The sequence below is a fragment of the Chiloscyllium plagiosum genome, unplaced genomic scaffold (assembly GCF_037043375.1).
Source record: "Chiloscyllium plagiosum isolate Xiang-an unplaced genomic scaffold, Cpla_swu_hap1 HiC_scaffold_44, whole genome shotgun sequence".
NCBI lineage: Eukaryota > Metazoa > Chordata > Chondrichthyes > Orectolobiformes > Hemiscylliidae > Chiloscyllium > Chiloscyllium plagiosum.
The window spans coordinates 2,822,208-2,836,512 of record NW_028270182.1 but is presented as its reverse complement, the minus strand read 5'-3'; the positions used below and the strand labels follow the sequence as shown (position 1 = coordinate 2,836,512).

General features: G+C 50.8%; 1 protein-coding gene across 1 annotated transcript in view; it reads right to left on the bottom strand.

Annotated features, from left to right (window-relative positions):
• dnah2 (dynein, axonemal, heavy chain 2) overlaps nucleotides 1-14,305 on the bottom strand; it is a 380,569-nt gene that overhangs the window by 120,357 nt on the left and 245,907 nt on the right. Inside the window, exon 46 of the mRNA XM_087982834.1 lies at nucleotides 8,172-8,330. Coding sequence (XP_087838960.1) covers nucleotides 8,172-8,330 — 159 coding nt within the window. The remainder of the gene's footprint in view (nucleotides 1-8,171; nucleotides 8,331-14,305) is intronic.

Below are 14,305 nucleotides of genomic sequence, written 5' to 3'. Positions count from 1 at the left end.
AACCCTCTGACAATGCAGCACTCCCTCAGCACTAACCCTCTGACAATGCAGCACTCCCTCTGCATTAAACCTCTGACAATGCTGCACTCCCTCTATACTAACCCTCTGACAATGCAGCACACCCTCTGTACTAACCCTCTGACAATGCAGCACTCCCTCTGCATTAAACCTCTGACAATGCTGCACTCCCTCTGTACTAACCCTCTGACAATGCAGCACACCCTCTGTACTAAACCTCTGACAATGCAGCACTCCCTCAGCATTAAACCTCTGACAATGCAGCACTCCCTCTGTACTAACCCTCTGACAATGCAGCACTCCATCTGTACTAACCTTCTGACAATGCAGCACTCACTCTGTACTAACCCTCTGACAATGCAGCACTCCATCTGTACTAACCCTCTGACAATGCAGCACTCCATCTGTACTGACCCTCTGACAATGCAGCACTCACTCTGTACTAACCCTCTGACAATGCAGCACTCACTCTGTACTAACCCTCTGACAATGCAGCACTCCCTCTGTACTAACCCTCTGACAATGCAGCACTCCCTCAGCACTAAACCTCTGACAATGCAGCACTCACTCTGTACTAACCCTCTGACAATGCAGCACTCCGTCTGTACTAACCCTCTGACAATGCAGCACTCCATCTGTACTAACCTTCTGACAATGCAGCACTCCCTCTGTACTAACCTTCTGACAATGCAGCACTCACTCTGTACTAACCCTCTGACAATGCAGCACTCCCTCTGTACTAACCCTCTTACAACGCAGCACTCAATCTGTACTAAACCTCACACAGTGCAACACTCCCTCAGCACTAATCCTCTGACAATGCAGCACTCCCTCAGCACTAATCCTCTGACATTGCAGCACTCCCTCTGTACTAACCCTCTGACAATGCAGCACTCCCTCAGCACTAAACCTCTGACATTGCAGCACTCCCTCTGTACTAACCCTCTGACAATGCAGCACTCCCTCTGTACTAACCTTCTGACAATGCAGCACTCACTCTGTACTAACCCTCTTACAACGCAGCACTCAATCTGTACTAACCCTCTCACAGTGCAGCACTCCCTCAGCACTAATCCTCTGACAATGCAGCACTCCCTCTGTACTAACCCTCTGACAATGCAGCACTCCCTCTGTACTAACCCTCTGACAATGCAGCACTCCCTCAGCATTAAACCTCTGACAATGCAGCACTCACTCTGTACTAACCCTCTGACAATGCAGCACTCACTCTGTACTAACCCTCTGACAATGCAGCACTCACTCTGTACTAACCCTCTTACAACGCAGCACTCAATCTGTACTAACCCTCTGACAATGCAGCACTCCATCTGTACTAACCCTCTGACAAAGCAGCACTCCCTCTGTACTAACCCTCTGACAAAGCAGCACTCCCTCTGTACTAACCCTCTGACAATGCAGCACTCCCTCTATACTAACCCTCTGACAATGCAGCACTCCCTCTATACTAACCCTCTGACAATGCAGCACTCCCTCTGTACTAACCCTCTGACAATGCAGCACTCCCTCTGTACTAACCCTCTGACAATGCAGCACTCCCTCAGCGCTAATCCTCTGACAATGCAGCACTCCCTCAGCACTAACCCTCTGACAATGCAGCACTCCCTCAGCATTAACTCTCTGACAATGCAGCACTCCCTCTGTACTAACCCTCTGACAATGCAGCACTCGCTCAGCGCTAATCCTCTGACAATGCAGCACTCCCTCTGTACTAACCCTCTGACAATGCAGCATTCCCTCTGTACTAACCCTCTGACAATGCAGCACTCTCTCTGTACTAACCCTCTGACAATGCAGCACTCCCTCTGTACTAACCCTCTGACAATGCAGCACTCTCTCTGTACTAACCCTCTGACAATGCAGCACTCCCTCTGTACTAACCCTCTGACACAGCAGCACTCTCTCTGTACTAACCCTCTGACAATGCTGCACTCCCTCTGTACTAACCCTCTCACACAGCAGCACTCCCTCAGCACTAATCCTCTGACAATGCAGCACTCCCTCAGCGCTAATCCTCTGACAATGCAGCACTCACTCTGTACTAACCCTCTGACAATGCAGCATTCCCTCTGTACTAACCCTCTGACAATGCAGCACTCCCTCTGTACTAACCCTCTGACAATGCAGCACTCCCTCAGCACTAACCCTCTGACAATGCAGCACTCCCTCTGCATTAAACCTCTGACAATGCTGCACTCCCTCTGTACTAACCCTCTGACAATGCAGCACACCCTCTGTACTAACCCTCTGACAATGCAGCACTCCCTCTGCATTAAACCTCTGACAATGCTGCACTCCCTCTGTACGAACCCTCTGACAATGCAGCACACCCTCTGTACTAAACCTCTGACAATGCAGCACTCCCTCAGCATTAAACCTCTGACAATGCAGCACTCCCTCTGTACTAACCCTCTGACAATGCAGCACTCCATCTGTACTAACCTTCTGACAATGCAGCACTCACTCTGTACTAACCCTCTGACAATGCAGCACTCCATCTGTACTAACCCTCTGACAATGCAGCACTCCATCTGTACTGACCCTCTGACAATGCAGCACTCACTCTGTACTAACCCTCTGACAATGCAGCACTCACTCTGTACTAACCCTCTGACAATGCAGCACTCCCTCTGTACTAACCCTCTGACAATGCAGCACTCCCTCAGCACTAAACCTCTGACAATGCAGCACTCACTCTGTACTAACCCTCTGACAATGCAGCACTCCGTCTGTACTAACCCTCTGACAATGCAGCACTCCATCTGTACTAACCTTCTGACAATGCAGCACTCCCTCTGTACTAACCTTCTGACAATGCAGCACTCACTCTGTACTAACCCTCTGACAATGCAGCACTCCCTCTGTACTAACCCTCTTACAACGCAGCACTCAATCTGTACTAAACCTCTCACAGTGCAACACTCCCTCAGCACTAATCCTCTGACAATGCAGCACTCCCTCAGCACTAATCCTCTGACATTGCAGCACTCCCTCTGTACTAACCCTCTGACAATGCAGCACTCCCTCAGCACTAATCCTCTGACATTGCAGCACTCCCTCTGTACTAACCCTCTGACAATGCAGCACTCCCTCTGTACTAACCTTCTGACAATGCAGCACTCACTCTGTACTAACCCTCTTACAACGCAGCACTCAATCTGTACTAACCCTCTCACAGTGCAGCACTCCCTCAGCACTAATCCTCTGACAATGCAGCACTCCCTCTGTACTAACCCTCTGACAATGCAGCACTCCCTCTGTACTAACCCTCTGACAATGCAGCATTCCCACTGTACTAACCATTTGACAATGCAGCACTCCCTCTGTACTAACCCTCTGACAATGCAGCACTCTCTCTGTACTAACCCTCTGACAATGCAGCACTCCCTCTGTACTAACCCTCTGACACAGCAGCACTCTCTCTGTACTAACCCTCTGACAATGCTGCACTCCCTCTGTACTAACCCTCTCACACAGCAGCACTCCCTCAGCACTAATCCTCTGACAATGCAGCACTCCCTCAGCGCTAATCCTCTGACAATGCAGCACTCACTCTGTACTAACCCTCTGACAATGCAGCATTCCCTCTGTACTAACCCTCTGACAATGCAGCACTCCCTCTGTACTAACCCTCTGACAATGCAGCACTCCCTCAGCACTAACCCTCTGACAATGCAGCACTCCCTCTGCATTAAACCTCTGACAATGCTGCACTCCCTCTATACTAACCCTCTGACAATGCAGCACACCCTCTGTACTAACCCTCTGACAATGCAGCACTCCCTCTGCATTAAACCTCTGACAATGCTGCACTCCCTCTGTACTAACCCTCTGACAATGCAGCACACCCTCTGTACTAAACCTCTGACAATGCAGCACTCCCTCAGCATTAAACCTCTGACAATGCAGCACTCCCTCTGTACTAACCCTCTGACAATGCAGCACTCCATCTGTACTAACCTTCTGACAATGCAGCACTCACTCTGTACTAACCCTCTGACAATGCAGCACTCCATCTGTACTAACCCTCTGACAATGCAGCACTCCATCTGTACTGACCCTCTGACAATGCAGCACTCACTCTGTACTAACCCTCTGACAATGCAGCACTCACTCTGTACTAACCCTCTGACAATGCAGCACTCCCTCTGTACTAACCCTCTGACAATGCAGCACTCCCTCAGCACTAAACCTCTGACAATGCAGCACTCACTCTGTACTAACCCTCTGACAATGCAGCACTCCGTCTGTACTAACCCTCTGACAATGCAGCACTCCATCTGTACTAACCTTCTGACAATGCAGCACTCCCTCTGTACTAACCTTCTGACAATGCAGCACTCACTCTGTACTAACCCTCTGACAATGCAGCACTCCCTCTGTACTAACCCTCTTACAACGCAGCACTCAATCTGTACTAAACCTCACACAGTGCAACACTCCCTCAGCACTAATCCTCTGACAATGCAGCACTCCCTCAGCACTAATCCTCTGACATTGCAGCACTCCCTCTGTACTAACCCTCTGACAATGCAGCACTCCCTCAGCACTAAACCTCTGACATTGCAGCACTCCCTCTGTACTAACCCTCTGACAATGCAGCACTCCCTCTGTACTAACCTTCTGACAATGCAGCACTCACTCTGTACTAACCCTCTTACAACGCAGCACTCAATCTGTACTAACCCTCTCACAGTGCAGCACTCCCTCAGCACTAATCCTCTGACAATGCAGCACTCCCTCTGTACTAACCCTCTGACAATGCAGCACTCCCTCTGTACTAACCCTCTGACAATGCAGCACTCCCTCAGCACTAACCCTCTGACAATGCAGCACTCCCTCTGTACTAACCCTCTGACAATGCAGCACTCCCTCAGCATTAAACCTCTGACAATGCAGCACTCACTCTGTACTAACCCTCTGACAATGCAGCACTCACTCTGTACTAACCCTCTGACAATGCAGCACTCACTCTGTACTAACCCTCTTACAACGCAGCACTCAATCTGTACTAACCCTCTCACAGTGCAGCACTCCCTCAGCATTAAACCTCTGACAATGCAGCACTCCCTCTGTACTAACCCTCTGACAATGCAGCACTCCCTCTGTACTAACCCTCTGACAATGCAGCACTCCCTCAGCACTAATCGTCTGACAATGCAGCACTCCCTCAGCACTCATCCTCTGACAATGCAGCACTCCCTCAGCACTAACCCTCTGACAATGCAGCACTCACTCTGTACTGACCCTCTGACAATGCAGCACTCCCTCTGTACTAACCCTCTGACAATGCAGCACTCCCTCTGTACTAACCCTCTGACAATGCAGCACTCCCTCAGTATTAAACATCTGACAATGCAGCACTCACTCTGTACTAACCCTCTGACAATGCAGCACTCCGTCTGTACTAACCCTATGACAATGCAGCACTCACTCTGTACTGACCCTCTGACAATGCAGCACTCCCTCTATACTAACCCTCTGACAATGCAGCACTCACTCTGTACTAACCCTCTGACAATGCAGCACTCACTCTGTACTGACCCTCTGACAATGCAGCACTCCCTCTGTACTAACCCTCTGACAATGCAGCACTCCCTCAGCACTAATCCTCTGACAATGCAGCACTCCCTCAGCGCTAATCCTCTGACAATGCAGCACTCACTCTGTACTAACCCTCTGACAATGCAGCACTTCCTCTGTACTAACCCTCTGACAATGCAGCACTCCCTCAGCACTAAACCTCTGACAATGCAGCACTCCCTCTGTACTAACCCTCTGACAATGCAGCACTCCCTCTGTACTAATCCTCTGACATTGCAGCACTCCCTCTGTACTAACCCTCTGACAATGCAGCACTCACTCAGCACTAAACCTCTGACAATGCAGCACTCACTCTGTACTAACCCTCCTACAATGCAGCACTCCCTCTGTACTAACCCTCTGACAATGCAGCACTCCCTCTGTACTAACCCTCTGACAATGCAGCACTCCATCTGTACGAACCTTCTGACAATGCAGCACTCCATCTGTACTAACCCTCTGACAATGCAGCACTCCCTCAGCACTGAACCTCTGACAATGCAGCACTCCCTCTGTACTAACCCTCTGACAATGCAGCACTCCCTCTGTACTAACACTCTCACACAGCAGCACTCGCTCTGTACTAACCCTCTGACAATGCAGCACTCCCTCTGTAGTAACCCCTTGACACAGCAGCATTCCCTCAGCACTCACCCTCTGATAATGCAGCACTCCCTCAGCACTATCTCACTCACAATGCGGCACTCCCTCAGAACTAACCCTCTCACAATGCAGCACATCCTCAGCACTAATCCTCTGACAAGGTAGCACTCCCTCAGCACTAATCCTCTGACATTGCAGCACTCCCTCAGCACTAACCCTCTGACAATGCAGCACTCCCTCTTTAAGAACCCTCTGACACAGCAGCACTCCCTCAGCACTAACTCTCTGACAATGCAGCACTCCCTCAGCACTAACCTTCTGACAATGCAGCACTCTCTCTGTACTAACCCTCTGACAATGCAGCACTCCCTCAGCACTAATCCTCTGACAATGCAGCACTCCCTCTGTACTAACCCTCTCACAATGCAGCACTCCCTCTGTACTAACCGTCTGACAATGCAGCACTCCCTCAGCGCTAATCCTCTGACAATGCAGCACTCCCTCTGTACTAACCCTCTGACAATGCAGCACTCCCTCTGTACTAACCCTCTGACAATGCAGCACTCCCTCTGTACTAACCCTCTGACAATGCAGCACTCTCTGTACTAACCCTCTGACAATGCAGCACTCCCTCTGTACTAACCCTCTGACAATGCAGCACTCCCTCAGCACTGACCTTCTGAAACTGCAGCATTCTCTCAGCCCTGACACTCTGAGAGTGCGAGTCACCCTTGGCACTGATGCCCCAACGGCATTTTTTTTTTTTAGATTAGATTAGATTACAGTGTGGAAACAGGCCCTTCGGCCCAACAAGTCCACACCGACCCGCCGAAGCGAAACCCACCCATACCCCTACATTTACCCCTTACCTAACACTATGGGCAATTTAGCATGGCCAATTCACCTAACCTGCACATCTTTGGACTGTGGGAGGAAACCGGAGCACCCGGAGGAAACCCACACAGACACGGGGAGAATGTGCAAACTCCACACAGTCAGTCGCCTGAGTCGGGAATTGAACCCGGGTCTCTGGCGCTGCGAGGCAGCAGTGCTAACCACTGTGCCACCGTGCCGCCCACTGTGCCACCGTGCCGCCCACAATGCAGCACTCCCTCTGTACTAACCCTCTGACAATGCAGCACTCCCTCAGCACTAAACCTCTGACAATGCAGCACTCCCTCTGTACTAACCCTCTGACAATGCAGCACTCACTCTGTACTAACCCTCTGACAATGCAGCACTCCCTCTGTACTAACCCTCTGACAATGCAACATGAAGCTCCCTCAGCGCTGACCCTCCAACAATGCGAAACTCGCTCAGCGCTGACCCTCCAACAATGTGAAACTCGCTCAGCGCTGACCCTCTGACAGTGCGGTGCTCCCTCAGCACTGATCCTGCGACAGTGCCCACCCATTCAGCACTGACCATCCGACATTGCGGGGCTCCTTCAGCACTGACTGTGCGACAGTGCCAACTCCATCTGCACTGACTCTCCGACTGTGCAGCACTCCGTCAGCACTGACTCTGTGACAGTGCGGCACTCCCTCAGCACTAACCCTCTGACAGTGCGGCACTCCCTCAGTACTGACCCTCTGACAGTGTGATATTCCCTCAGCACAGGCCCTCTGACAGTGCAGCACTTCCTCAGCACTGATGCTCTGACAGTGTGACATTCCCTCACCGCTGACACTCCAACAGTGCGGCACTCCCTCAGCACTGACCACCCTTTAGTTCAGTTGCTGGAGATGTCTGTGCTCAAACTTCGAGAGTGGAGAGCAAACAACAACCTTCCAACTTCAAAGCACAAATGCTACAATGTGACCCAAAGCTGACACTAGCTCAGAGCATCAACTTTACCAATCCTCCAAATTGGAATGTGCCACTTGTGCTCAAGATACACATTATTCCACAAATCTGGACTGTTGTGTGGTACTCAGCTATTGAATTACCCCATTCTCCACTGTAGCCAAGGTCTCATAGAGGTTACACAAGGCAACCACTCCACTGTGCTCAGCAATTGGAATCAGCTCTTTACAGTGGAACTTCTTAAAACGCAATGTCTTCTCAACACTTTTCTCAAACAGTTCCTGCAAATGCTCTTGTTCGTCCTGCAAATTGAGAGCAAAAACCTTGGTCAAACTTTGCAAAGTACAGAAAGACCTTCACACAGCACAGTACAGAGGACAACGCCGTCAGAAACTGAGAAGGGTTGTGTTACTTTCAAAACAGTCTGCAAGGCTGGGGCATGAGATGGGACCACCGGAGGTGGTGAATTGGTCTGTCGGTTGTTTATGATGTGTTAATAAATTGGTGCTTCTTCAGTGAAATGAGAGTATTACTCCATTCCGAGGAGAAACTGATGATTGCAGAAGCTGGAGACATATCAAACACAGGAAAATGAAGGGCTGATGCCTGAAATGTTGATTCAGCATTTCCAGCTTCACACTCTATTCCAATTCCCGACAGTTCTATAGACTCCTGTTTACATTTAGTGGAGCATTTTAAATCATGCTTGCATCAATGTAGTGCGATTGGTCGGTGGACATGAATCCATAACCGGGTATGAATCAGCATGGAACGGTTCACGACCAGAAACCAGAGACTTTGAAGCATTTTCTCTGACATTGGATGAGGAGTGTACACGGTGTGAACCACGTTACCAACAGTCAGTGTCACTGAGAGAGGTGTACACGGTGTAAACCATGTTACCGACAGTCAGTGTCACTGAGAGGGGTGTACACGGTGTGAACCACGTTACCGACAGTCAGTGTCACTGAGAGGGGTGTACACGGTGTGAACCACGTTACCAACAGTCAGTGTCACTGAGAGAGGTGCACACGGTGTGAACCACGTTACTGACAGTCAGTGTCACTGAGAGGGGTGTACACGGTGTAAACCACGTTACTGACAGTCAGTGTCACTGAGAGGGATGTACACGGTGTAAACCACGTTACTGACAGTCAGTGTCACTGAGAGGGGTGTACATGGTGTGAACCACGTTACCAACAGTCAGTGTCACAGAGAGGTGCACACGGTGTGAACCACGTTACTGACAGTCAGTGTCACTGAGAGGGGTGTACATGGTGTGAACCACGTTACCAACAGTCAGTGTCACAGAGAGGTGCACACGGTGTGAACCACGTTACTGACAGTCAGTGTCACTGAGAGGGGTGTACACGGTGTGAACCACGTTACTGACAGTCAGTGTCACTGAGAGGGGTGTACACGGTGTGAACCACGTTACCGACAGTCAGTGTCACTGAGAGAGGTGAACACGGTGTGAAACATGTTACTGACAGTCAGTGTCACTGAGAGAGGTGTACACGGTGCAAACCACGTTACTGACAGTCAGTGTCACTGAGAGGGGTGTACACGGTGTAAAACACGTTACCAACAGTCAGTGTCACTGAGAGGGGTGTACACGGTGTGAAACATGTTACTGACGGTCAGTGTCACTGAGAGAGGTGTACACGGTGTAAACCACGTTACCGACAGTCAGTGTCACTGAGAGAGGTGTACACGTTGTGAACCATGTTACTGACAGTCAGTGTCACTGAGAGGGGTGTACACGGTGTGAACCACGTTACCAACAGTCAGTGTCACTGAGAGAGGTGTACACGGTGTGAACCACGTTACCGACAGTCAGTGTCACTGAGAGGGGTGTACACGGTGTAAACCACGTTACCGACAGTCAGTGTCACTGAGAGGGGTGTACACGGTGTGAACCACGTTACCGACAGTCAGTGTCACTGAGAGAGGTGTACATGGTGTGAACCACGTTACTGACAGTCAGTGTCACTGAGAGGGGTGTACACGGTGTGAACCACGTTACTGACAGTCAGTGTCACTGAGAGGGGTGTACACGGTGTGAACCACGTTACCGACAGTCAGTGTCACTGAGAGAGGTGTACACGTTGTGAACCATGTTACTGACAGTCAGTGTCACTGAGAGGGGTGTACACGGTGTGAACCATGTTACCGACAGTCAGTGTCACTGAGAGGGGTGTACACGGTGTGAACCACGTTACCAACAGTCAGTGTCACTGAGAGAGGTGTACACGGTGTGAAACATGTTACTGACAGTCAGTGTCACTGAGAGGGGTGTACACGGTGTGAACCACGTTACCAACAGTCAGTGTCACTGAGAGAGGTGTACACGGTGTGAACCACGTTACCAACAGTCAGTGTCACTGAGAGGTGTGTACATGGTGTGAAACATGTTACTGACAGTCAGTGTCACTGAGAGGGGTGTACACGGTGTGAAACATGTTACTGACAGTCAGTGTCACTGAGAGGGGTGTACACGGTGTGAACCATGTTACCGACAGTCAGTGTCACTGAGAGGGGGGTACACGGTGTGAACCATGTTACCAACAGTCAGTGTCACTGAGAGGGGTGTACACGGTGTGAACGACGTTACCGACAGTCAGTGTCACTGAGAGGGGTGTACACGGTGTGAACCACGTTACCGACAGTCAGTGTCACTGAGAGAGGTGTACACGGTGTGAACCACGTTACCGACAGTCAGTGTCACTGAGAGGGGTGTACACGGTGTAAACCACGTTACCGACAGTCAGTGTCACTGAGAGGGGTGTACACGGTGTGAACCACGTAACTGACAGTCAGTGTCACTGAGAGGGGTGTACACGGTGTGAACCACGTTACCGACAGTCAGTGTCACTGAGAGGGGTGTACACGGTGTGAACCACGTTACCGACAGTCAGTGTCACTGAGAGGGGTGTACACGGTGTGAACCACGTTACTGACAGTCAGTGTCACTGAGAGGGGTGTACACGGTGTGAAACATGTTACCGACAGTCAGTGTCACTGAGAGGGGTGTACACGGTGTGAACCATGTTACTGACAGTCAGTGTCACTGAGAGGGGTGTACACAGTGTGAACCACGTTACCGACAGTCAGTGTCACTGAGAGGGGTGTACACGGTGTGAACCACGTTACCGACAGTCAGTGTCACTGAGAGGGGTGTACACGGTGTGAACCACGTTACTGACAGTCAGTGTCACTGAGAGGGGTGTACACGGTGTGAAACATGTTACCGACAGTCAGTGTCACTGAGAGGGGTGTACACGGTGTGAACCATGTTACCGACAGTCAGTGTCACTGAGAGGGGTGTACACGGTGTGAACCATGTTACTGACAGTCAGTGTCACTGAGAGGGGTGTACACGGTGTGAACCACGTTACCGACAGTCAGTGTCACTGAGAGGGGTGTACACGGTGTGAACCACGTTACCGACAGTCAGTGTCACTGAGAGGGGTGTACACGGTGTAAACCACGTTACCGACAGTCAGTGTCACTGAGAGGGGTGTACACGGTGTGAACCACGTTACCGACAGTCAGTGTCAATGAGAGGGGTGTACACGGTGTAAACCACGTTACCGACAGTCAGTGTCACTGAGAGAGGTGTACACGGTGTGAACCACGTTACTGACAGTCAGTGTCACTGAGAGAGGTGTACACGGTGTGAACCACGTTACCGACAGTCAGTGTCACTGAGAGGGGTGTACACGGTGTAAACCATGTTACCGACAGTCAGTGTCACTGAGAGGGGTGTACACGGTGTGAAACATGTTACCGACAGTCAGTGTCACTGAGAGAGGTGTACACGGTGTGAAACATGTTACCGACAGTCAGTGTCACTGAGAGGGGTGTACACGGTGTGAAACATGTTACCGACAGTCAGTGTCACTGAGAGGGGTGTACACGGTGTGAAACATGTTACCGACAGTCAGTGTCACTGAGAGAGGTGTACACGGTGTAAACCACGTTACTGACAGTCAGTGTCACTGAGAGGGATGTACACAGTATGAAACATGTTACCGACAGTCAGTGTCACTGAGAGGGGTGTACACGGTGTAAACCACGTTACCGACAGTCAGTGTCACTGAGAGAGGTGTACACGGTGTGAACCACGTTACCGACAGTCAGTGTCACTGAGAGGGGTGTACACGGTGTGAAACATGTTACCGACAGTCAGTGTCACTGAGAGGGGTGTACACGGTGTGAAACATGTTACCGACAGTCAGTGTCACTGAGAGAGGTGTACACGGTGTGAACCACGTTACCGACAGTCAGTGTCACTGAGAGGAGTGTACACAGTGTGAACGACGTTACCGACAGTCAGTGTCACTGAGAGGGGTGTACACGGTGTGAACCACGTTACCGACAGTCAGTGTCACTGAGAGGTGTGTACATGGTGTGACCACGTTACCGACAGTCAGTGTCACTGAGAGGGGTGTACACGGTGTGAAACATGTTACCGACAGTCAGTGTCACTGAGAGAGGTGTACACGGTGTGAACCACGTTACCGACAGTCAGTGTCACTGAGAGGGGTGTACACGGTGTGAAACATGTTACCGACAGTCAGTGTCACTGAGAGAGGTGTACACGGTGTGAACCACGTTACCGACAGTCAGTGTCACTGAGAGGAGTGTACACAGTGTGAACGACGTTACCGACAGTCAGTGTCACTGAGAGGGGTGTACACGGTGTGAAACATGTTACCGACAGTCAGTGTCACTGAGAGGGGTGTACACGGTGTGAAACATGTTACCGACAGTCAGTGTCACTGAGAGAGGTGTACACGGTGTGAACCACGTTACCGACAGTCAGTGTCACTGAGAGAGGTGTACATGGTGTGAAACATGTTACCGACAGTCAGTGTCACTGAGAGGGGTGTACACGGTGTGAACCACGTTACCGACAGTCAGTGTCACTGAGAGAGCTGTACACGGTGTGAAACATGTTACCGACAGTCAGTGTCACTGAGAGAGGTGTACACGGTGTGAAACATGTTACTGACAGTCAGTGTCACTGAGAGAGGTGTACACGGTGTGAAACATGTTACCGACAGTCAGTGTCACTGAGAGGGGTGTACACGGTGTGAAACATGTTACCGACAGTCAGTGTCACTGAGAGGGGTGTACACGGTGTGAAACATGTTACTGACAGTCAGATTCACTGAGAGAGGTGTACACGGTGTGAAACATGTTACCGACAGTCAGTGTCACTGAGAGGGGTCTACACGGTGTGAACCACGTTACCGACAGTCAGTGTCACTGAGAGGGGTGTACACGGTGTGAAACATGTTACCGACAGTCAGTGTCACTGAGAGGGGTGTACACGGTGTAAACCACGTTCCTGACAGTCAGTGTCACTGAGAGGGGTGTACACGGTGTGAAACATGTTACCGACAGTCAGTGTCACTGAGAGGGGGTACACGGTGTGAACCACTTTACCGACAGTCAGTGTCACTGAGAGGGGTGTACACGGTGTGAAACATGTTACCGACACTCAGTGTCACTGAGAGAGGTGTACACGGTGTAAACCACGTTACCGACAGTCAGTGTCACTGAGAGAGGTGTACACGGTGTGAACCACGTTACCGACAGTCAGTGTCACTGAGAGGGGTGTACACGGTGTGAACCATGTTACCGACAGTCAGTGTCACTGAGAGGGGTGTACACGGTGTGAAACATGTTACCGACAGTCAGTGTCACTGAGAGAGGTGTACACGGTGTGAACCACGTTACCGACAGTCAGTGTCACTGAGAGGGGTGTACACAGTGTGAAACATGTTACCGACAGTCAGTGTCACTGAGAGGGGTGTACACGGTGTGAAACATGTTACCGACAGTCAGTGTCACTGAGAGAGGTGTACACGGTGTGAACCACATTACCGACAGTCAGTGTCACTGAGAGGAGTGTACACAGTCTGAACGACGTTACCGACAGTCAGTGTCACTGAGAGGGGTGTACACGGTGTGAACCACGTTACCGACAGTCAGTGTCACTGAGAGGTGTGTACATGGTGTGAACCACGTTACAGACAGTCAATGTCACTGAGAGGGGTGTACACGGTGTGAAACATGTTACCGACAGTCAGTGTCACTGAGAGAGGTGTACACGGTGTGAACCACGTTACCGACAGTCAGTGTCACTGAGAGGGGTGTACACGGTGTGAAGCATGTTACCGACAGTCAGTGTCACTGAGAGGGGTGTACACGGTGTGAAAAAGTTACCGACAGTCAGTGTCACTGAGAGAGGTGTACACGGTGTGAA